The sequence below is a fragment of the Dermacentor albipictus genome, chromosome 10 (genome assembly GCF_038994185.2).
Source record: "Dermacentor albipictus isolate Rhodes 1998 colony chromosome 10, USDA_Dalb.pri_finalv2, whole genome shotgun sequence".
In the NCBI taxonomy this organism is placed as follows: Eukaryota; Metazoa; Arthropoda; class Arachnida; order Ixodida; family Ixodidae; genus Dermacentor; species Dermacentor albipictus.
The window spans coordinates 57879274-57901460 of NC_091830.1; the positions used below are offsets into that span (position 1 = coordinate 57879274).

The 22187-nt window shown below is 45.0% G+C and overlaps 1 protein-coding gene across 2 annotated transcripts in view; it reads left to right on the forward strand.

The window, feature by feature from the left end:
* The window catches only part of LOC139050600 (putative sodium-dependent multivitamin transporter), a 60666-nt gene that overhangs the window by 17745 nt on the left and 20734 nt on the right, over positions 1-22187 (forward strand). For both annotated transcript variants that reach the window (XR_011508967.1, XM_070527172.1), the window contains exons 8-11: positions 40-169; positions 3633-3721; positions 9123-9232; positions 13394-13461. Coding sequence is in view for 1 of the 2 variants with exons in the window: in XM_070527172.1 (XP_070383273.1) it covers positions 40-169; positions 3633-3721; positions 9123-9232; positions 13394-13461 (397 nt within the window). In the remaining variant the exon portion in view is untranslated. The remainder of the gene's footprint in view (positions 1-39; positions 170-3632; positions 3722-9122; positions 9233-13393; positions 13462-22187) is intronic.

Consider the following 22187-nt stretch of genomic DNA (forward strand, 5'->3'; position numbering starts at 1 on the left):
TAGCGCCGCAAACTCACATGCCTTAATTTTCTTTTTCAGGATAGCCCTTGCTGGTCCGCTTCTAGTGCTGCTTTTCTTCGTTCTAGGAGAGTGTACCGCCACAGCCATTATGTACTGGTTCAGGGACTGTGACCCACTCATTCGTGGCATTATCAAGAGCTATGACGAGGTAATTTTTCTGAATGGGTGCCCTTATCGAAAAAAAGCAACACATTATTGATGTAGAAGCGGCAGCACATGGTGTGTGAAATTCTCAAGTGGGATTTTCCAAGATTCTAGTGTGCCAAAAGTAGATGCCCAAGCTCCATAGCAGGTTTACTGAAGCTGAGAGGCACGTTTTAAAGTAGTTTATGGCGGCAGGAAGGGAGGGTACTGAAAACTGTGGCTCCAATTCCCGAATTAAAATTCATTTTCATGACTGTACCTGGAGATCTGGCTTCGTTAAGTCAAATGGTATGTGCGGAGGAGCCGACTTTTTGATTTTCATTAAGTAGTACCGCCTCTCGGCCACAGGAATGAGCATTCACGGCTTTATCTCAGATGTTCATAAAGGTTTGTACAATAGTTTTCATGAGTGTCTTGCTTAGAGACGTACGGCATCACCGTTCGACCATTGTTGTCCTGTAAAAAGCAGCAAAATGTATTTGTGATTGCCTTCACCAAAACGTGGGCCAAAGAAAATAAATTGAAGCAAAATGATGAGGCGAGAGACTTGGCTAGGAATCATTTCGAATGCGTAACCCAGCTCAAACGAACAAGTAAAAAAAAGAAAAAAACTGGCACTGTACTGTCGTTTTCTTTTCTTTTGTTTTTAACTGTCTATTAGTCCCGTGTGACGTGCTCTGGATAAATTGAACTGAGGCAGCAGCGCTTCTGTAGCGATGTTTTTCCGTGCTCTGGAAACGCAATTTCACCATAGCCAATTCCGCTCAGGTACATTAACACATTAATATGTGTTCTGTAGGCGTACAACACGTAATGCGGAAGTAGGAAATAAAGGTGGAACCTACTCTCGACGCGCGGGATCTGACATTATGACAAGCCAAGGAGCCAAAACACGCATTATTTTAGGTGAAATCTCCTGCACTTCGTCCGAGAGTCGCGAATGAGTCATTTCGCAATCAGAGTTAAGCCGCAGATAAGGTGGGAGTGAAAAAAATTTGCCATAAGGAAGTGAAATCGCCAATGCCGCCTACGGCTCCTAAGTGTGTTAAAGAGACGCTTTCAGCTTTTATTTCTCCAATATGAGAGACATTTCCGGTATCTACCTTGACGTAACGTTTCAAGTTAATTAATTTTGATTCGAAGTTGTAGCTGGTTGCAGTGTTTCTATTCGCGACTGATGAGACAGCCATGCAATAACGTAGTGGCAGAGTGTAATAAAGGTTTCCGGAGAAAAATGTAAGTTCATACCAATAAAGGTTTCGGAAGCAGGTTTGAATCTACTCTAACGTTAGCTACATATAAAAGGGGCACAAAACGCGAGAGAATAGCTGTAAAAATGGTAGGGAAGAAAGAGTAGCTGAATTAACTCATGCATGAACAAGCACTCAAAGGCTCGAGCCCATCCAAAAGTGAAGGCATAGACCCGCGCCAAAGCTTAGGGACACTTTGAAGCCCTTCATCGGTGGGAAGGCTCCACCGGAAGCTTATGTGTTCTGGCGCAAGCCTAACGATCTTTCAACTATTTTCACCAGCCCGACATGGAGGGATCATTCTTTGGCAGCCACGTCGGATCACAGAGCATTCAGACTGGGGCTTGTCCATTCAAGATGTGTTCGTCTAGGAAAATACAGGCCACCAAAATTATTTATACTCATTTGTATTACCTGTTATATTAATCTATCAAGTTGCTGAACGGCTATTATGAATACATTTAAGCTACATGTGATTATCGATTGTAGTGTCCGCTAATGTAATGTCGGATGAGTCTTGTGCAGTTGTCTGGCAGCTAACATGCATGATTCAAAATACTAAGCTGGCTGATATATTTCCGTGCGTTCCCGTAGAACTTAAGGGAATTCAGTTGCATCCCTTTCTCTCATGTAATGGTTTGCTGAAGACCTCCGGTTTTGTGCTAACCCTGCTTAGTGTTAGAAAATGTGCTTGACTAGTCTTAAGAACACATAGATTATTTGAAAGCGGAAGGGGCGGGGGAGACGCCGAGACAGTGTGAAGGCACTCTTGTCGGAGTTACTGCACAGCAGTTCGCGGCAGGAACCAGGACACTGAAGTGTAACATAAGGATTGCGTTGTGCAATAGAAATGAATAACAGAAAATATTAAAAATAATAAACGAAGCCCTGTCTGCTTCCCCTCAGAATAGCAGGTTGTAAACTAAGAAGAATGAGTAAAAAGGATCGCACTAAAAATGTTATATGTTGTAAAAATAGGGGGGGGGGAGTCTACCATAGTCAGCGAAATCATGTCCAGGAGAACAGGTGGCTGCGAGTTTTACTGAAATATTATATAATGTAAAAGAGAAACAACAGACAACAGCAGTTCACCAAGCCGGCTGTTCTATTATGCCTGGTCTTCCTCTGATTTTTTGCTTTTTTATTTTTTCTCATTTTTACAGTTTCCACAGCCTACAGGTGCCCTTACAATGTTATGTAACATAGCTTAGCATATAACCGAGCTATAACGGCAGTCCTTCACAGTACCGGGCTGTTATTTTTCTATTGTCACTGTATCCTCACTCCCTCTCTCTATCTCATGCTTCTATTCCGTCGTTCTCCTCTACCAGAGTAGGGTAGCCAACCAGACGCATTTCTGGTTAACATCCCTGCTTCCTCTCTTTAATGCCTACCCCTTCTTTCCTCTCAGTGTTGTTGATATTGCTTGTAGCGCAACGTGTAGTGGATGATTAGAGAGCGGTCCACAGAAGCGAGATTTATGGATATTCTGTACACATAATGACCTGCTCCTAGAATATTCTTGATGAGGGATGTTGAAGCGTTTGAAAATGCGTTCAAAATTAACAGGTTTTACGTGCCCGAATCGCCATCCGATTGCGAGGGATGCCACCGTTATACGTTTGACCATCTGGGGCTCTTTAATGGGCACCTATGTATGTCTAAGTACACGGGTGTTTTCGCATTTCGCACTCATTGAAATTCGGGCACCGTGGTGGGAATCCGATCTCGCGACCTCGTGCTCGGCAGCTCATTACCATGGACACTAAGCAGCCATGGGTGTAAAAATGTGTTTTTGCCAAAATTTACAAATGATATTCTGTACACAGCTGCGTTTTGAGAATATAACAGCCTCGTTATATATTTTTTGGTGCTTCCTACTCTATGTAGGCTATACAGCGCGGTACTTTGCTGGTGTTTTGGTACACTGCGCATCAATAACGTTTCGAAAGACTGATGTTAAATACCGACAGTGTCTCGCACATGAAATGTTCTAAGGGTATGGGTATGGAAGAATGTGTGTATATATTCAGGCTATAGACCTATGCGCAGTTTATTTATTCAATGAATGCACTTCCAATGACAATATTTAGAACCTGATTTTGGTTTATAATTTCAGTGTATAAATTTAGCTCGGAAGTATGCATGATTCTCTAGAGCAATGAACTGTTTTAGTTACTAGGTGAATAAGGCAAATATACGCATACCACCCACCAGATTGTTCCGCATTATATGATGAAGAGACTTGCTGACTTGCCCATGCTCAGAGGCTTGTTTTTGGCTGGACTTGTTGGGGCCTCTACAAGGTAAGACCTCTGATTTGCACGGAAAAAAATTACGTAAGTGCGCGTTCCATTTACACTTTACTGCAGATTCGTTGAGCTTGGCATGCAATCCTAGTTATTTTGTAGGGCAGTGGCGTCAAGATGAAAATGAATTGCGGGATACTCGGGGTGACCTTCTGCATGCGTCTATGCAGAGCTTAGTGGTTTGTAATGAGGCAAGGACCGTTTAGGGAAAATAACCATGCCAAAGAATTTCCTTTCTGTCCCATACAGCATCATTCTGTCAGAAAAAGAAGCTTTGTCTCCCTAGGATGAAAATTTAGCGAGATTCCCAGTTTGATTTCCCTATTATAATAAATACAAGAAAAATATGCGATAACTGCTGCACCAATTTTAATTAAAATCGCAGCATTGATCGAGAAAGGTAAACTCTAGTAACGCTTTAAAGGAGAGTTTAGATTTACTAATTCAAAAATTTTTCAGATCTAGTAATTCTAAATGCAGTTTTCTAATATGCACCTTCCTCAGTATCTCCAATGGACAGTTGCAATATAACAGTTTACAGCTTAATGGAAGCGATTACATTATGTAGGAGAGTTTTCCAAAAGTACCACTCACATGTCAGTTATATAGTTCGTAAGGTTGTATGATGCAACAGTCCTGTCCACTCGAAATGGATTGTTAGGTGCAGCTCACAAAATTCTGATAGAATTCTTTTTACTGCCATGTTACAGAACTGCAAACATGTTACGTGTTTTTGTGAAGTTTTGCAAAAATTCAAGAATATTTGTTACGCAGGCTTGTGCCAAAATTTGAAAATAAATTCTTACAGTTAAAGAGACTGATGACTGGCCGTAATGTTTTATGAGACTTTATAGGAAATGAAATGACCATAATTTATATAGATAGAATGCAGCACGCAGTTCGCCATGTAAGTAGTAATGAGGATTTCAAATTAGTGAAGAAAATCACAAAAAGCATTAGGTAGCACGACCTCGCGGTGGAGCATTGCCACTTGCGATGTAATATGTTAAATTACCTTCCATATGTCGTCCGTTATTGAGTACCGCATACTTATAGATTAAAATTTCAGTACGTGTATTATTAGGCGTTTTGCGTTTTATACTATGACAGGAACTGTTGCCGACGGCGGCGCAAGGTGAACTGATGGCGCAAGCAAACTCCTGCAGGTGTCGGCACAGGGTGTGCTGACGATGTTCTGCTCATTACGAGCCGATATCGCTTTTTAGCGCGTCATCCATGGGCTGCGAACTATTATGAACCCTGTTAAAACGCATTCCGGTGGCAGCTCTGGCGTGCCGGCGAGGGTCGTATCTGCGGCCTTATCTTGAGAGAGATCTGCGATCGGGACTGAGAGCCCCGACTGTTGGCAGCCGCATCTGCTCTGTGTTCTCGCCGCTGAGTTCGCGTTGAAGAGAGACGCGCGTGCGTCAGCCTTGAAAGCGAGTAGCAACAGCTTCGTGTGTTAAAATTAAATGAAATTACGGGGGTTTACCTGCCAAAATCATGATCTGATCACGTGACGCGCCGTAGTGTGTGACTCCGGATTAATTTTTACCACCTTCGATTCTGTAACGTGCACCCGAATCTAACCACACGGGTGTTTTTTTTCGCATTTAGCCCCTATCAAAATGAGACAGCGGTGGCCGGGACTGCATCCCGCGAGCTCATGCTTAGGAGCGCAACACCAAAGCCACTGAGCAACCACGGCGGCTAGTTGCGTGTGTTCTGCGTTGTCACCGCTTAGCTCACGTTGAAGCGAGTGGCAGCACGAAGGTGAATTATCACGCTACTCTGGGTTTTCACTTCAAAGGATCGTCTTACGGAGGGACAGAGAGTTTTCTGGTTGGGTAAGCATAGAAATGCTTACGCATTTAAACAATCCACGCTAAGCTTTCCATTGCATTAAAAAAGTGGGTGCCATGAAAATTGGATGTCACTCGCTTTAATATTAATTTTTACTTTCAGACGCAACAAACATTGTCACAATTCGTGCCTGGGTTGTGGAGGAGAACAATTCCTACTTTTCAATGAACTCATATGTGATGATAGGAGCACCCGATCATTTTCTTAAGGTTGTTGTGTTCATACGTTGGCTCCCCTGCACCAATAACTAACGCACCTCACGGGGCTCAAACCCTCAGCCCCTTTGTGAAAGCTCCCTGGTATCAGAAGGGCTACTGTAACTGCCGCCAACCGAAACCAAAAGAGCTTGCCCCCTGCGTAGCCATTGTGCTCTACCAAGACGCCACGGGTGCGGGCATCGCTACTAGATACTTTTCAGTTGTAAAACTCCGCCTGGTAGCGGCGCGAGAACGTGACCCTCTGCCGTCTCCTTTCGCGTGGTGGCGCTGCCGCAACGGTTGGCCCGGTTGGCTACGAAAGCTTCCCAAGGCAGCAGCGCGCCGCCGACTCTGCCAGTTTTTTTTCTTTTTCTTTTTGCTGCTCTTCATGGCACTAAATGTTCAAAGAATAACCTTTTTACATTGTGCACTCTAAAAATAAGCTAATAGGTGATTGAAGAGGAGAGTGAGTCTTTTCGTTTGCGGCATGTTGTTTTATGTATACATGAAAAAAGAGAATAGGACCGGTACAACGCCGGATTGATTAATCTAAGCATGTTGCATTAATATTCACAAAAGATACGCTTACTTGGTTGCTACAGCTACCTTGTGACTGCTTTCTAGTTGACAGTTTGTATCCCTGGAGTAAAAATGCATCCTCTTAACAATGAAGAAATTCAGTACTTCGCACGTGAACGCGAACATATGCTCTGGACAACCAAGAAGAGGGAGGCAGCACCCCTCTAGATCATCTAAAACCTTACAAAATATCTCTCCGTAAAGGCCTGCCTCATCCAGGAAAGCTGACACACTTTTGTTAGCAGTCTTCATAAAGCCCAGCATCTTCGGCGTCGGGTGCTTTAAGGAACCTTGCGTGAGACTTCTGTACTCAATTAAGGAACTGTCGCAGCCAACTGCTCGGATTTCAGAGCTTATGTCCACTATGCATAGATCACATGGCGCACCCTTTCTGACTTTATGAATGACATATCCACACAGATAATAACCAACATTGTCCTCTATGTTTCCTCGAGCGTAAGTGTGCTCATTGCGAGCCCATTCTGGTGAGCTACTTGGCTCCAAGCAACATTTCAATGTCGCTCCAATGGCATTGCGAAGACTATTTGACTTGCAGGCTTCTTTGGGCTGCTTGAATGTGTCGTTGACGCCGACGGGCACAGGGTCTGGCACACCTTCCACACTCCCACGTAGCGCCGTTTTAACAGGTGTGGCTTAGAAGGCGGAATATCTGCGTGAAGTTGTTTATAGTTGGATGGGACTTATCTCCACCGAAGGAACGCACTAGTCCAAAGTGTCGCTGAAAAAACACGAGTGAGTGAATTTCCTAGCAAACAGTGCAATGTGAATGCAGTCACAACAAATGTGAACAGTGTGCCTTATGGATCTTGGATCTTGGAATGGATCTTGATTTAACTTGGCTGTCAAAACATAGAGCGCACCTTGACGCAGCAAATTATCGACAACGTTTAAAGTCGACATCAGAGTTACTCCCAGCGACTCTGTCGTTTGTTATGATGCAAAAAGCTTCAGGTTCTTTTGAATTGCATTTTGTTCTATCAAGCTTAGCAGTTCCAAAAAATCTTTGATGGCCTGAAATGATTAGTGTAACAAGTTTATAGCCCTTAGCAAATGCTCGCCAAGTTCAAAGGTGGTGGTCTGGTACACTATTTCGTCGTAGAATGCTCGCAAGGTTTTATTAACACAAACAAAAAACAGGAGTAAAAACAGACAAAGTGATAGTCAGGAAGGGCGCTGCACCCTCCCTAGCTATCACTTTGTTTCTCGTGGTTTTTATAATTTCATTGTTTCATTACAGGTATGTTTGCTCACAAGGCGAGCAGCATTTTCCTGGCACATAAATAAGAAACACGAGCAAAACGTGCCACGCTGCTGCACGCATCGGCGTCTCTGTCCGCCCGCACAAACGTTGCTCGCAACGCCCGCCTTCGGGCCGACAGTGTCGCGCGCGCCACCCCGCGGGCGCGACAGAAACGGGTCAGGTGCCGCGGCGGAGTTCGACAACTGAAAACAATCTAGTAACGTTGGGTGCGGGCGTATCGTGGTAGGGGTGCAGATGACCACCGCATATTGTACATTATCGTTTGGTTACTCCTTGCACACCACTTTTGTTAAGAATTACAGCTCGGGATTGAGCAGATCTTAACTTATGTACTCTTTTTTTCCATGTTCTTCTAAGTATTCGCCAATGTAAATATACGTTTTTAAAAAAATATATTCCAATTGACAGAACGCCTGCAGCATCTCTTGATTTAAAGATAGCGCGAAGCTCCACGTTTTCGGACCACCGGTTGCAACAAGCATAACGGATAATTAAAGCAGATAAACCGTCAAGACGTGATAAAACTGCAGTCATTCATGTCTTCACTAATGTCCAGAAGGGACAATGAGAAACTAAGTCGCAAGGTTGTAATGAGATACCTACAATGTGTTTATTGATGATGTGGAATCTTAACAGAGCAGTTAAAAAGAGTAAGTTTGAAGCCTTCCAAAAGCTGAATTGTACGCTAAGTACTAACAATCCATATGTGCAACTGCAGCTGGATATCTGTGTTAAGCGCTGAACATGAATGCTGCAGACGAATATCTCATTGAGGTGTTCCCGCTGCTGCAGTGTAAGATGATTCTTTTAAGGTGGCGAAATACACACACGCTGCTTCGTAAATAAAGGTTTATATAGAAAACAGCAGTGTCTGAAAGGTTAAAAGCCTGGAGTAGCCAAATGAACAACCCAAAACCAAACCCTTACCTACCGACGGGTGAGTAATTTTTTTCTAGAAGACGACGTTGTGCTCGAAAGCATGAACGACATTTCAGTTGTCCTATAAGAATACAGATATATTTGGCATTAGGATTGTAAACCGCATATCTGCCACGAGAGGTTTCTGTTCGTAGAAGTCGCACTGCTAGTGTCTTATAATCACATGTGGCAGCATTCATTTGAATCGAATTTTTGAGGGATATTCGGGACTCCAAAATTTTTGTTAGGGTTAAATGTTGTGGAGTGAAATAATTTTTTAGTAATAATGCTAGCTCTTAGGTGAGCCGTGTTTTTGAGTTTCTTCAGGCTCTACAGCAAGTTCCTCGATGAACAAAAGAAGTTAGCTGCTGAAATCTATACAACAAGCAGGGGGATAATTGTTGGCCTATAGATATGGCAAATGAGCTTATAATTGTCTTTATGCCAATAATTTTGTCAAGATGGTGGCACGAAACTTGTACACAAGACACTCTACAAAAGCTTTATCCTCTTGCAAAAAAATGATATAACACGCGTTCTTTACATTTATCTTTTGCAGCACGATTTCCTCTATCGTGAACTCTCACGCCGCCATATTCTACATTGATGTGATCTCCCCGTACACCAAGATGAGTGAGAAAAAAGCCGTCATCGTAATGCGCCTTCTAGGTGCGTGCACGACGTGCATACCGTTCTTGTGCAATGCAACCGTTCAGTTCTTTTTTTCAAGTGATACGATTTCTTTTGATGTCGGAAGGAGTACTGTTTGTTCTTTTGTGATATTTTTAAAAGTTGGAAGCTATGCGAAGCGTATTTCGTTGCGTTAGCATTGAGTATGCTATTATTATTATTATTATTATCATTACTATTACTATTATTTACGATAATGGCAGTGTCATTTCGTGGCCTCATCGGGTGGCATTATGATTGATTGATGTCGGATTTATACAATGAAAAAAGGAGCCTGTACATATTGTTGCGTATAATGATGCACGGGAAGGGACTGTACAGGGTGCCCCACGTAACTTGAGCCAAACATTAAAAGCATGCCAATGTCACGTAGCTTAAGACCAGCAAGGTAATGTTATTTGCCGTCGCTTGGATATACTCAGATTATGTAGTCCTAATCAATTAACCAACTTCTCGATCAATATATTTAGATGAAAAGTGTCAACGAGATTATTGTAGAGCAACATGCAAAACTCCCGATACGTGCTACATAAAAGTGTTTTTGAGAGCGTGAACGTAGCCGCCAATACACGCAATGTGCCTCGAGTGGCCACTCGCGCGGCAATTTTGCATATGTTCGCGGGATTCTTTCACGCGACCGAGCCGTCCGAAAGGATATTTCAGAGAGGACAGTCAGCAGAACCTGTGGTGGTGGGTAACTACAGAGAAAGGTAGTCCGTAAAAGTAGGGTCTGAATTTCCCAACTGCCCAAACGAGGTCCAAACACTTGCCTTGTGTAATGAAATAATTGCGATGAGTTGTTGATAGGAAGCCGCTAGCGTAGGTAATGACATGGCCATGGCCATGCTGGCATTGGTCTAGTACTGCTCCAACACCATGGCCACGTTTATCGGTATGGACCTCAGAGGGTGCAGCTGGGTCAAAGTGGGCAATTAACGGAGGAATAGTGAGTAGGCTGATTAGGTGCGACAACGCAGAAGCTTCTTGCGTGCCTCATGAAAAAGGCACGCCTTGCCTCAAAAGTCCAGTAAGTGGCCTCACTATGTCCACAATATTCTTCACGAAGCATCGGAAGCGTGAGCAAAACTCTAGAAATCTGCGAACATCCTTCGCAGATCGGGGAACCGCGAAGTTCTTGACAGCGCAGATCTTTCCTGGGTATGGTTGTACACCATTGCCGTCTACGAGACGGCGAAGCACTGTGGTTTGGCGATGGTTAAAGTGATAACTGGACTAGTCCGGCTGCCGTTCTGCCAGACGAAGAACGTCGAGGACGGCTGTGGGCGGATTACGGTATGGTGGAGGAGTCTGATGTGGGCAAAGGTGGAGTTGGAAAATGTGGCTGGACATCAAAGCGAGGAGCGGAGGAAACAGAGTAAATGCACATATTGCCGACCTCTTGTAGGACGACCGCTTAGATAAGGAGTATAGGAAGCGAAGGCAGTCCGAAGGACTTAGATTCCATGGTAGTCGGCACGGAATGGTTTGAGCATATTCGAATATGTGCGGCATAAAAATATCTAAATATGTGCATGTTTAACAAGGCGCCTGAATATACCCATTTGAAACGATAATTGTTTCCAAATACTATAAATGAGCAAATAGAGATTAGGATGTTCGGTACACTTGCCACACTTTAGTTATACGCTGCTACACAAAAAAAGTACTCAACAATAACCCAATCACTTTAGCTATAGATACGTTAAGTGGCAGTGAAAACGAATGTGGAGGGAAAATAATGTTCTTAATCATGTATTAGAACATCTAATAAGTTAATGAAATCAGATTGAGATATTGCATTAGTTATCGTCGCAGCTGAATTGTTCCAGGCACGAACAACACCAGGGAAGAAAGGAAACTTGAAAGGTATCGTTATTGCAGTATGACTCACTTACTCTATATTCGTGTTTATGACATGCTACGCGGGATGTAGAACTAGAAACGTATGCTGAGGCTTCCATATTTAGTCTATTGCGTAATTATCTGATGTGGGAATTTTATACTAGCTCGTTTTGTTCGAAGCTGCAATGTTGCAAGTCTAGAAAGCATTAGAAGATGGCTAAATGAATCAGTACGCCTATATTTTATGTGAATGAACTAAATTGCCTTTCTCTGGATTTCGAAATTAATTATGTTAGTTTTATTCTGAAGGAGCCATACGACACCAGCATGACCAATAACAGGTCTCAAAGATGTCGTGCAAGCTAAAGGTTTGCTGTTAGTGGGTGCCAGCTGGAGACACCTTTTAAGAATGAGCTGTTTTAGTAATGCGCGGGAAGTGACGTTGTTAACATGTGGTGTCCCATTAAGGTGAGACATTGTCCTTAAAGTAATATATTTGCGTGGTTTAACTGTAGTTATGGGGTTTCCATAGAGGAATTGAGGGTGCAGAAAAAATATGAAGGGTGCTTTTTGTGGTTGCTGTGATGCAAGCTGTCTTGTTTATCTTAATGGTCATTCGGAACTTTTAGAACCGTTCATCTATTTTCGGTAGTGCTGTTTATCGAGCCAGACGTGGTCCGCGTAATTACTTCTTTCGCGGAATATCATGCAGCCATATGTAAAACGCCGAATTTTACAAATAATGCTATTTGTAAAGTCATTTATATAAATCATAAGTAACAGCGGTCCAATTACTGAGCCCTGCGAAACACCTGATGTAATGGGCACAAAATCAGATTTTATACTTTCTATAGCAAAAAATAGTGACCGGTGTTATACAAACTTTCTTTTCCATGGTGTGATAAGTCCACTTACAATCACAGTGGCAACTTTTGCGATTAGTTTAGTATGACATGCAGAAGCAAACGCATAGTGGAAATCTAATAAAATTAGGTCAGTTTGATTGGGACGAATAATATTAATGGCAATGTCATGCGTTGTCTCTGTTAACTGAATGATTGTCGATAGACCTCTTCAATAGCCATGTCGCATAAGTGTTCAGAAATTTTCTGCAAGAAATGCAGGTAAATATTTTGAACTACAGTGTTCCGATATTGTGCATGATGCGGTGGTAAGCGAAATTGTCCTGTAGTTAGAAGATATGTTACTATCCCCTGTTATATGAACCGGCACAACTTGAGGAATTTGCCAATCTTTTGGTAATTAGTAGGTCAAGAGAGACTTACGGTAAAAAGGCCAATATATTTACTATTTCATTCAGCATATTTCGAGAAATCATTCAGAATGTTGTGGGGTCGTTCGCTTTCTTCAAGTGGAGCGCAAGGTACTAAATAAATATATCTGAGTCGTTTATATTTAACAGATTGACAGTAGGAAAGGAACTCGATGATGGGAAGAGAAGTATGGTGTTATCTCTAGTAAAAAATAAAGTGAGAATGTTTGTTGAGAAAGTTGTTAGCGCGTGCCTCTTTTTTCCACACGCGGACGAGTTGGTGTACCTGCTGAGCATGATAGAATATTCCATAACCGGTTAGGGTTGTCTTTTAGGAGGTCAGGCAATGTTTCATTGAAGTACTTAAACTTTGCAAGCTTAGCATTTGTCTTGAGTTCTGCAGCACCGCTATGTAGTTGTGATTGTTGGTGTGTAGCCTCCCCAACCATCCTTTTTATGTTATGCCTGAACTATTTTATTGTACGCTTGACGTGAATTATTTCGCGCGTTATCCACGCCCTATTCTCCTGCGAAATTTTACTCTTTTTCGGAATGTTATGGCGCATACGTTATACCGCTCGACAGGTCTATGATTCGAGGATTTGATGCATTATGACAGGAGCCTATCCTGCTGGCAGCGCAAAGGGGTGGCTGCTGATACCAGTGCCGCATATGTGTTTTCGCAATGTTTTTATGAGCAGCGGAGTGGTGTGATTTACCGAGGTTCGTCATACGAGTGGCGATGACGGTGCGGATACGCTACGCGGTTCTATCTATAAGGATGTTCTGTGAGGAGGAGTTTTCAGTGCAAAGATATCAATGGAGAATCATTGAATGTTATAGGAAGGTACCAATTAAACGGAATACAGTTGCTATAGTATCGAATTAATAATTACAGATACGAAAATCATGTTCATTGGCTAGCGTTTGGAATGTCTTGCGTGTTTGTAATACCATTTCTACTTTTGGCAGTGATTTAGATCTTGCGCTAACTTTTCTCACACAAGCGAAATCCCTTGTTTCAGCTTTGACAAGCGGCACCATTATGACCTTGTGCGCAATATCTGTGCCTTACCTCGGTACCGCAGCACGGGTACGTACGCCCTTTCTCTAAGCTCCAACTCCTCAACCCTCCCTTCTAGCTGCACAGCCCTGATTTAAAATTGCCAGATCATTTCTGTTGATCACACTTCCTACTGCACACATACTGTGTGCAAACGAGCGTGTGATTTTCAAGCAAGGCTGAAGCCAGTGAGGCTCGTACCTGCACAACGAATTATTTAGGTGCCGTGTATTATCGTAAAGAAATGGTATTGCTCCAAGTGGAATGACACTGACAATTAGTTCAGTTACGAAAGACAACAATGACCATAATATATGTGACAGAAAGCAAAGACGCGCTTTATGCTGGCAAGTTTAAGGTGTTTCTCTTTCAAAAGAAAGCCATTCGAAATATTGTAAATGTGCCGCCACTAGAACCCACTGAGTCGATCTTTAACGCACTTGATATAACCCCGCTTCCCCAGTTGTACGAACCATTACTCCTGCGTATGGTATAAAGGAAGCGTTATTAAAAATATATGTTTGATGTTATAGCTGTCCGCATTAAAACGCAAGGACCCTAAGCACTTAATACGAACTAGTTTGAAATGGTTTGTACCTAAGACACGTGCTAATTATGGTTATCAAATGTTGTGCCACTCTCTCCCGCATTTATTAAACAGAGAATCTCAATGGCTGCACGTACAGCTAAATAATGGCAACTTTTTCATATTATGATTGTTATCTGAAATGCTTCACGCTGTTTCTCTGTATGTTCTCGTGTACAACTGCCAAGCCTCTGTAGTGTGCATCAGCCTCGTCAAACCTTTTCATTAGCTTTTTGCCGGCGCACCCTACATCTGAATGATGGTAAATAAATATATTTTATTTTATTGTACTGTAAGTACTCAAAATCACAACTTTGGAATGACATTTCAAGTCTATGAAAGGTAATAAGGTCACTCGTCTGCACAGAATCATGTGCATTGTTAACATTTTTCCGGTTACCGCTTTGATCCATTAATTCCTTTCAGGGACAAGTTAGTCTTGCGTTTGCAGCGTGCCAAGCAGAGGCCGGCAAAGTCGGATACGTCATGTCGGTGACGCCCCAATTGCTGAAAACAACGCCCCCCCCCCTTCCTCTACAGTTTGGCGCTTTGAACGTGACCGGCAGCAGAATAGTGATCAGCTGTTGCTGCAGTGCTTGCGCACAACAGCGCGGCGAACTAGCACTTTTTCGTCTGGCGAAAGCGCAAACTACGTACGTTGTCTTCAGTGCACCCGAACTGTAGGCCCGCACACTGCCAGCCAGCCAAGCTAGCGCACCGTGCATTCTGTTCTAGCGGCTTCGGCGTGAACTGGACATGCTCTATAGGTTGTGTCCACATTCATGGCTCATGCCGTGGAGCTTTCTCGATTTAAAATGCGGGCCTCAAAGTCTATGCTTTTGCTGGTTGAAGGCATTGAACGCAATTCTGGGAGGACGAAACGCGTCATAGACTTTGGCTTTGGACACAACCTATTGCCACGCTGGTCGCGTAAGGGCACGCCTAACACCGCTGCTCAGCGAGAGTGTGTAGGACACAAAACTATGCAAGTGCCAACTTTTCGTCGGTGTAGAGGAGCTGAGCCGCTCATGGCGTGCGTCCGCGCTATGTCAAGGTATAACGTACCCCTCCGAATGTTACCGCTCGGCAAAAGAACAATTTTCCAAATTTTCTGGAATGGTGTCGCCAAGTATATACAGCCTCTGATCTAATCAGACTGCCTGCCTGAGGCGAATGGCGCCGTACGTTCTGGAATATGCGTAATCGCAAGCGATTACACTCCCATGTGAAGTACTCGAGGATTGAAACGCGATGCTCAAAATGTACGGCGGGCGGTAAAGCCCGCGCCACCGGCATTTTCTTGCGCCCCCGTGGGCGCTGCCGTCATTGAACTGATGCATGTTTATGCCGCATGAAAGTGAGTCGTTTTGATGCATCGTGACTGAATTCGCCCCCCCCCCCCTCAACTATCACCCAACGCTCACCTGCGGCACAAGAACCACCGCTCGCCACACTTTCCGAGTTTCCCGTTTCAATCGCTGAAGAATGTACACCGAGTCACGTTTAAATAGCCGGTGCACTTGACCCGCAAATCAGCGCGGCGTTTCTGTAGGGATACCTATCGCTAGGTTATATGCCACCGTCATCATTCACTGTTCGCGGTCTGCTCATTGCAACGACAACGGGGAAGGAGCACCGCTCTGACCATTTAAATTTGCGTCGGAAAAGGACTCGCTACATATTCACGGTCAAGATTACGACAACTTACGATTGCACTCTTGGATATTGACACATCCTGTATAATTGTCGCGGGTATGTGCCTGGCCATGAAAATGACGCTGTAGTAACAGGCGGGTGGAAAAACAGAAGTGACAATTACGTCGCGCTTACTGTTTCAATAAGGTGATGTTACCCGTGCTGTAAACCGAGTGTCTCGTCTCTTACTAGGAAGTAACACAGGTGGAGGTGCTGGGTAGGACTGCCTCATGCTTAGTACGCTTGCACGGAGCCATGCATTCAATGCGAAATAACATTCATTCGCCGAGTGTGAGTGAATAACTTTATTGAGCTGTAGATTCGCTCGTCTTCTGCGGTCTTCAGAAAATCACCTTCATTCGTCGAAACCCCTTTTCGCTGGTGTAGTCGCCACATGCTAGGCCTGACAGCTGAGTTCAACCGCCAGCAGGACGCCATAGGAACACATCTGCCTACTTCCGCCATGGTCACTGCAACTCTATCGCAGTTCACCCTGTAGAATCCTAATACTGCACAAGATTTCTATGGTAGCGCCTTTGAAGATGTCCAAGATTGGCTGCACCAATTCGACCGTGTCGCCAGTTATGACTGGGGCTCCCAGCAAAAATCACTAGTGTCTATTTTGCCCTTCAGATAGCATGCGAACTCATTTGTCAACCGGCAGTGGAGTTTGATCACATGACATGTCTTCCGCACGTAGTCTCTAGACACACTCACTAGTAGCGCCAGAAGAGCCATTGCGCAGCGCCTTCTCGAATCCCATATTGAAAAACCGAATGAGAGCGTGGCCATGTTTGCACAAGATATGGCCCGCCTTTACCACAGAGTCGCCCCTGAGATGGCCGGAGAAGTAGCGCTATCTCTTGCGGGGGGTGAAGGAGCAACCCCTTGCCTGACTCGTGAGGAATCCACCGACGACAGTGGCTGAATTCACCTAGGAGGCTACCGCTACCGAATGGGAACTATAGCAGACGAACTCGCCAATGAATTTAACGATTCTACCTGAGAGCTGTGGCCCATCTCTGCGTGAAGTCATCCGAGAGATTGTCCAAAAGGAGGTCTGGCAGATCGGAATTTCTCCCATGACGCCAGCCGTGGCTTCTTTCGCTGATGTCCTCCGGAAGGAAGTCGGACAGGTCTATCCTTCGCCCAACTGGCAGGCGGTGCCGCCAAAATTCACCAACGCAGCGGCTCGTTCCTGTCCACCTTCCACAATTTCGATGTTGCTGACACCGTCAAACACTCCGACGCCGCCAGCGCCACCCCGAACAACCTATCATCGACCGTGACCACCGCTACCAGCAACGTCATATCGTGGACAGCCGATCACTACGCCCTACGGATAATTTTCTGCTGGCTATATGATTCCGGAAACCGATTTGTGGCACACCGTTGACGGCCGGCCGCTATGCTTTCATTGCGGCGAAGCAGGGCATTTTGACAGAGCTTGTCACTGTCGCGCAGTTGGGTTTCCAAGGTTCTAGCCCAACTTCAATTACTCTCCATTTGACGCTCCACGTACCTGCGACGAAACTTCTACAAACTTTCGAACTGAAGGTTCAACGACGCCTCGATTGCGTTCCCCATCTCCGGCTCGTTACATTTCACCAACCCGTCTCTAGAGGTAGGTCCCCAAGCTCGCACCGGGGAAACTAGAGGTATTGACCTCCGGGGGTGAGCTTGCAAACCGTCTAGCTTCCCAAGAGCCCCCATCACCGACAATTGACGACTCTACGACTGCGGCTACTCCAACCTCACCCCATGTAACCGACGCCGTCACCACCGATCTTGTCGCTCGCATGGACGGCCACCAAGTTGCTGCTCTCGTTGACAGTGGTTCGAATTTTTCGATAATCAGTCTAAAGCTAGCCGAGAGACAAAGAATAGTGAAGACGCCATTGACCGGGCACAGCATCAAGACTGCCGGAAGCCAGTTGATGACACCAACTGGAAAACTGCACAGCCAGAATAGTATTCGCCGGTACAACCTTCATCGCCAGCCTTGTCATTTTCTTAGATTGCTGTAAAGAACTTATATTGGGGAAGCATTTCTTGACAGTGTACAGTACAGTGATTAATGTCCACGACCACATCGCTACATTTTGTGCGAGCTCAGACAACGCCAACCCCACGGAACACCAGTGACCCGGCTTACGTATCACGGACAATGACGGGACACTTCCACCACGAAGCTGTTCCCTCGTGCCTGTAACCTGCGACAAACTATACAGCAGTACTGCTGTCGCCGAACACTTCAATGCATTAGTACTGAGTCATGGCGTTTCCATCGCCTAGGCCGTAATTAATGTACTCAACGCACATACGCGTAAATTTTAGTAGGGAACATCTACACATTGTTAAAGGCAGTGCTGTTGCTTACTTGGACGAATTCGCCCCAATAAAAGACTGCCTCTCAATGGAGCACGTGGCGTCTGCCGTGCCTATGCCCAAACCTGTGTTTGATGCAAGTGTAACTTGCATCAAATATCGCCCGTCGAACGCAACAGCCTTCTTGATCTCATCAATAAGTTTCACACCTGCTTCTCATTTGTGTCAAAAGTCAGCCAGACGCCGCTCACCAAGCACCGTATTTTCACCGATGCCGACGCAAGGCCTATTCGGCAGAATCCTTGCCGTGTAGCATGAAACGAGCGCGAGGCAATACAAAAACAAGTGAAGACGATGCTTGAGGATAGGGTTATTCGGCCATCTTAGAATCCTTGTAATCGCCTGTCCTATTGGTGAAAAAGAATGGCGGTAGCCTGCGCTTTCGCGTCAACTATCGGAAACTCAACCATATGACATGACGTTTATCCGCTACAGCGTAGCGCTAATTTCCAAAGTACATATACTAAAAGCGCTAATTTCACTGGACAGGCTACGAAACAGTCGTTGCTTTTCGTCAATGAATCTGAAAGGTGGCTACTGGCAAATAGAAGTTGAGAGACACCGTGAGAAGACCACTTTTGTGACGCCCGACGGACTTTATGGATTTCAGGTGATTCCCTTCGGTTTGTGCTCTGACTCAGCAACATCTTAATCGAGACGCTACCCTGAGGCCTCAAATAGGAAACCTGTGTACCGCTACAACGTGATTGTTTTCTCCGCTGTGTTCGAAGAACACTTACCGAGATCGAAGACTCTCTTTGAAGCAATACACTAAGCTGGTCGAATTGTGAAACCTTAAGAGGGTCATTTTGGTTTTTAGCCACTTCAGTTTCTAGGTCATGTCATTAGCCATCGAGGTGTCCGACCTGACCTTGATAAAATCGAGGCCATATCTAATTTTCCAGCGCCATCTGAAAAAAAAGACCATACGATGTTTCTGGGACATTGCGCTTACTACCGGCGGTTTATTGCGCAATTTTCGCGTATCGCATGGCTATTACCACATCTCAGGAGACAATATGTCCGCTTCGTGTAGAACGACAACCAGCAACCGACCTTTCACGAGCTCCTTGCAATAGCTGCAGACGCCTCTTGTGCTCACACACTTTGATGAACACGCCCCAACAATTCTTCATACCGAGGCTAATAATATCGGCCTCGATACAGTGCTTGTTCAGCGGCAGGACGGCACCGAAAGAGTGATTGCTTGTGCCCGCAGGGCGCTATCAAGAATGAAAGGTAACTACTGCCCTACGGAAATAGAATGCCTCGCAAAGGCATGAGCCATCCTGAAATTTCGCCCATATTTGTTGTCAGTGATAACCACAGTCGTCACACACAGTTGTCACACACAGTTGTCACACACAGTGTTTCAGAGATGTCAGTGATCCCCATGCACTTTGTTGGCTGACTAATTTAAAATATCGGGAAACTGAAAAATTGGGAAAGCCACACACCGACAGCCGACTGTCTTTCTCGGTCTGCTGTTCAGACTGCAGTGCATGATCATGACGATACGTCTTTTTTGGGCATGGCAGATACCGTCGCTGTTACACGCGATCAACTGGAGGACACAGAACTTGTTCCTCTTATTGATTCCTTAGCGGTAAGAACAAGCGGTATTCCCAGGTTATTCGTCAGAGGGCCGCCTTCGTTTTGCTGGCGCCTCTACGTTCTCTATAGAAAGAACTTTTTATCTAGTGGCAGCCGCTACCTACCCGTCATTCTTGCGTCTCTTAGGGACGAAGTCCTACGTGCCTGTCACAAGGAGCCCACCACTGGCCACTTAGGATACCCCAGCGCGTCGGCAAGAATTTGGCTGAAATACTGGCCGAGACTTGCACCGTACGTTACACGTTATGTTCAGACATGTCTAGGTTACCAGCGCCGCAGAGCTCCACCCGTCAAGCCAGCTGGACTGCTGCATCCTGTTCGAATACCGAAAGCCCTCCTCGCACAAATTGGCCTGTCTTTTAGGTCCATCTCCAATGTGTAGTGCCGAAAATAGATGGATAATCGTTGTCACAAATTATCTCACTCGATACGACGAAACGGGTGCTTTCCAACGGGGAAGAGCCCACGAAGTAGCACAATTTTATATCGAAGCTGTCGTTCTAAGGCATGGTGCTCCCGTAGCGGTCGTTGCGGACAGAGGTACTGCGTTCACGGCCGCGCTTCTGGATGCTGTTTTGTGGCTGAGTGATACCAGTCACCGAACGACAGCAGCTTATCACACCCAAGCCAATGCGCTCACAGAACGTTTGAATAAGCCATGGCAGTGTGTATAAGCGCGACTGAACTAGGACGTAGAAAGAAACAAATACACATACACATTTGAATACAGGCACAGACACAGACACATTTGAATAAAGCTCTGGCAGTATGTTTATCGACGTCATCCTGATGGGTATCTTCATCGATGTCAACCGCGACAACTGGGCGGAGATATTACCTCATGTTACATTTGCATACAACACAGTTCACCAAGAGACAGCACATGGGACACCTTTCAGCCTCGTCGACGGCCGGGAAGTTACGACAATGTTGGACGCAATGCTGCCACACGAGTGGGGTGAAGATGAGACTGCTGCCGAGGAGTTTACATAACGCGCAGAGGAAGCCAGGCAGCTTGCACGTTTCCGAATACAAGAACAAGCGGAATACAACGCCAGACACTGCAATCTTCGGTACACACCCGTCACGTACAACGTGAGTGACCAGGTGTGGGTCTGGACCCCTATTCGTCGGCGAGACCTATCTGAGAAGCTGCTGCAGAGACAGTTCGGACCGTACACAGTTCTGCGGCATATGAGTGATGTGAATTTACAGTTGTTCCTCCCAGTCATAACTGCTCCATCCGCCGGAGGCTTCTGGCCGAAATGCTGGACATGCTTCGTATGGAGCCATATTTTCCTAGTGACATCAACTTTGCACCTTTCTGTACTGCCTTCGGAACCCGACGCATCTAGACAATTTCTTTTTCTTTTCAGAGGGGCAAATGCGAAATCCTATACCGTCGCCACGGGTATGTGCCTGACCATGAAAACGACACTGAAGTAGCGCGTGGGGGAGAAAATAGAAGACAACGACGGCACGTTTGCTCTTCATAGAAAGTGCTGCTATACGTGCTGTACACCCGGTTTCTCGTCTCCTGCTTGGACGCGACAAAATTGTCGTGCTGCTGATGCTACTTGTTTTTCTTGGAACAAGTTCTCCAAAATAGTAGTTCAATTAGGGACTCACAGTTTCTTAATTGTTTACTTCTTGCAAGACTTTCAGTGGCCATCGGCCGTCTGACATGTGTCCGTTGTCGCCATAGTGCTTAGGCGCATTCCAGTGTGCGCAATTTATTTGTTCTAAGTGCTGTCAGCCCCATGAAAGTGCTCTATTTTACGTTTCAATTCCCCGAAGGTTTTAGCCGATTTCAATGGCTTTCCTATCTCTATGTGTCAGTGTCACTACACTAACGTTTGTCCATCAATAACTTTCCCTGCTCGTATCATGGTCCATACGCCTCCAGTTCCAATCTTAGTTGGAACCAAATATAGTAGCCAAAGGATAATACACTGCTATTGCCTCATTTAGGGCATAAGCGTCAGCAAGTGCATTACCGCTAGTATTGCTGTTTTATTGTCGCTTTTTTTTTGCTTTGGTCTAGAGACATAAGTGGCACAAAATATACCACTCACCCTTTGTCAATCCGTGCTGTAAAATGACTTCTAGAAGCGATATGGCCGGAGTCGGTTAAGTCGTTATGTCATGGTCGCGCAAGCTGGTGTAAAGGTGTAAAGGAGAACGAAGGAACTTTTTCGTTGCCTACAGAAATACAAGAAGCTCTCTGACATTACTTACTAAGATGTGTCCGTAGTAGCGAAGCCCTTTGTTGCATTATAGATGCCGGACAGAAATAAAGGCAGGCTTTGCCAGCATTTTCAGAGAACGGGATGTAGCATAGCATTTAGGTTTGTACGTAACATATTACTAGTATCGTGCGGACGAAGTTTGAAACATCTGGGTCACTGGTAGTCTTGGGAGAAAATGAGAAAATACTCAATTTCTGCTGCTTTAGATGCGTTACACGTAGCGA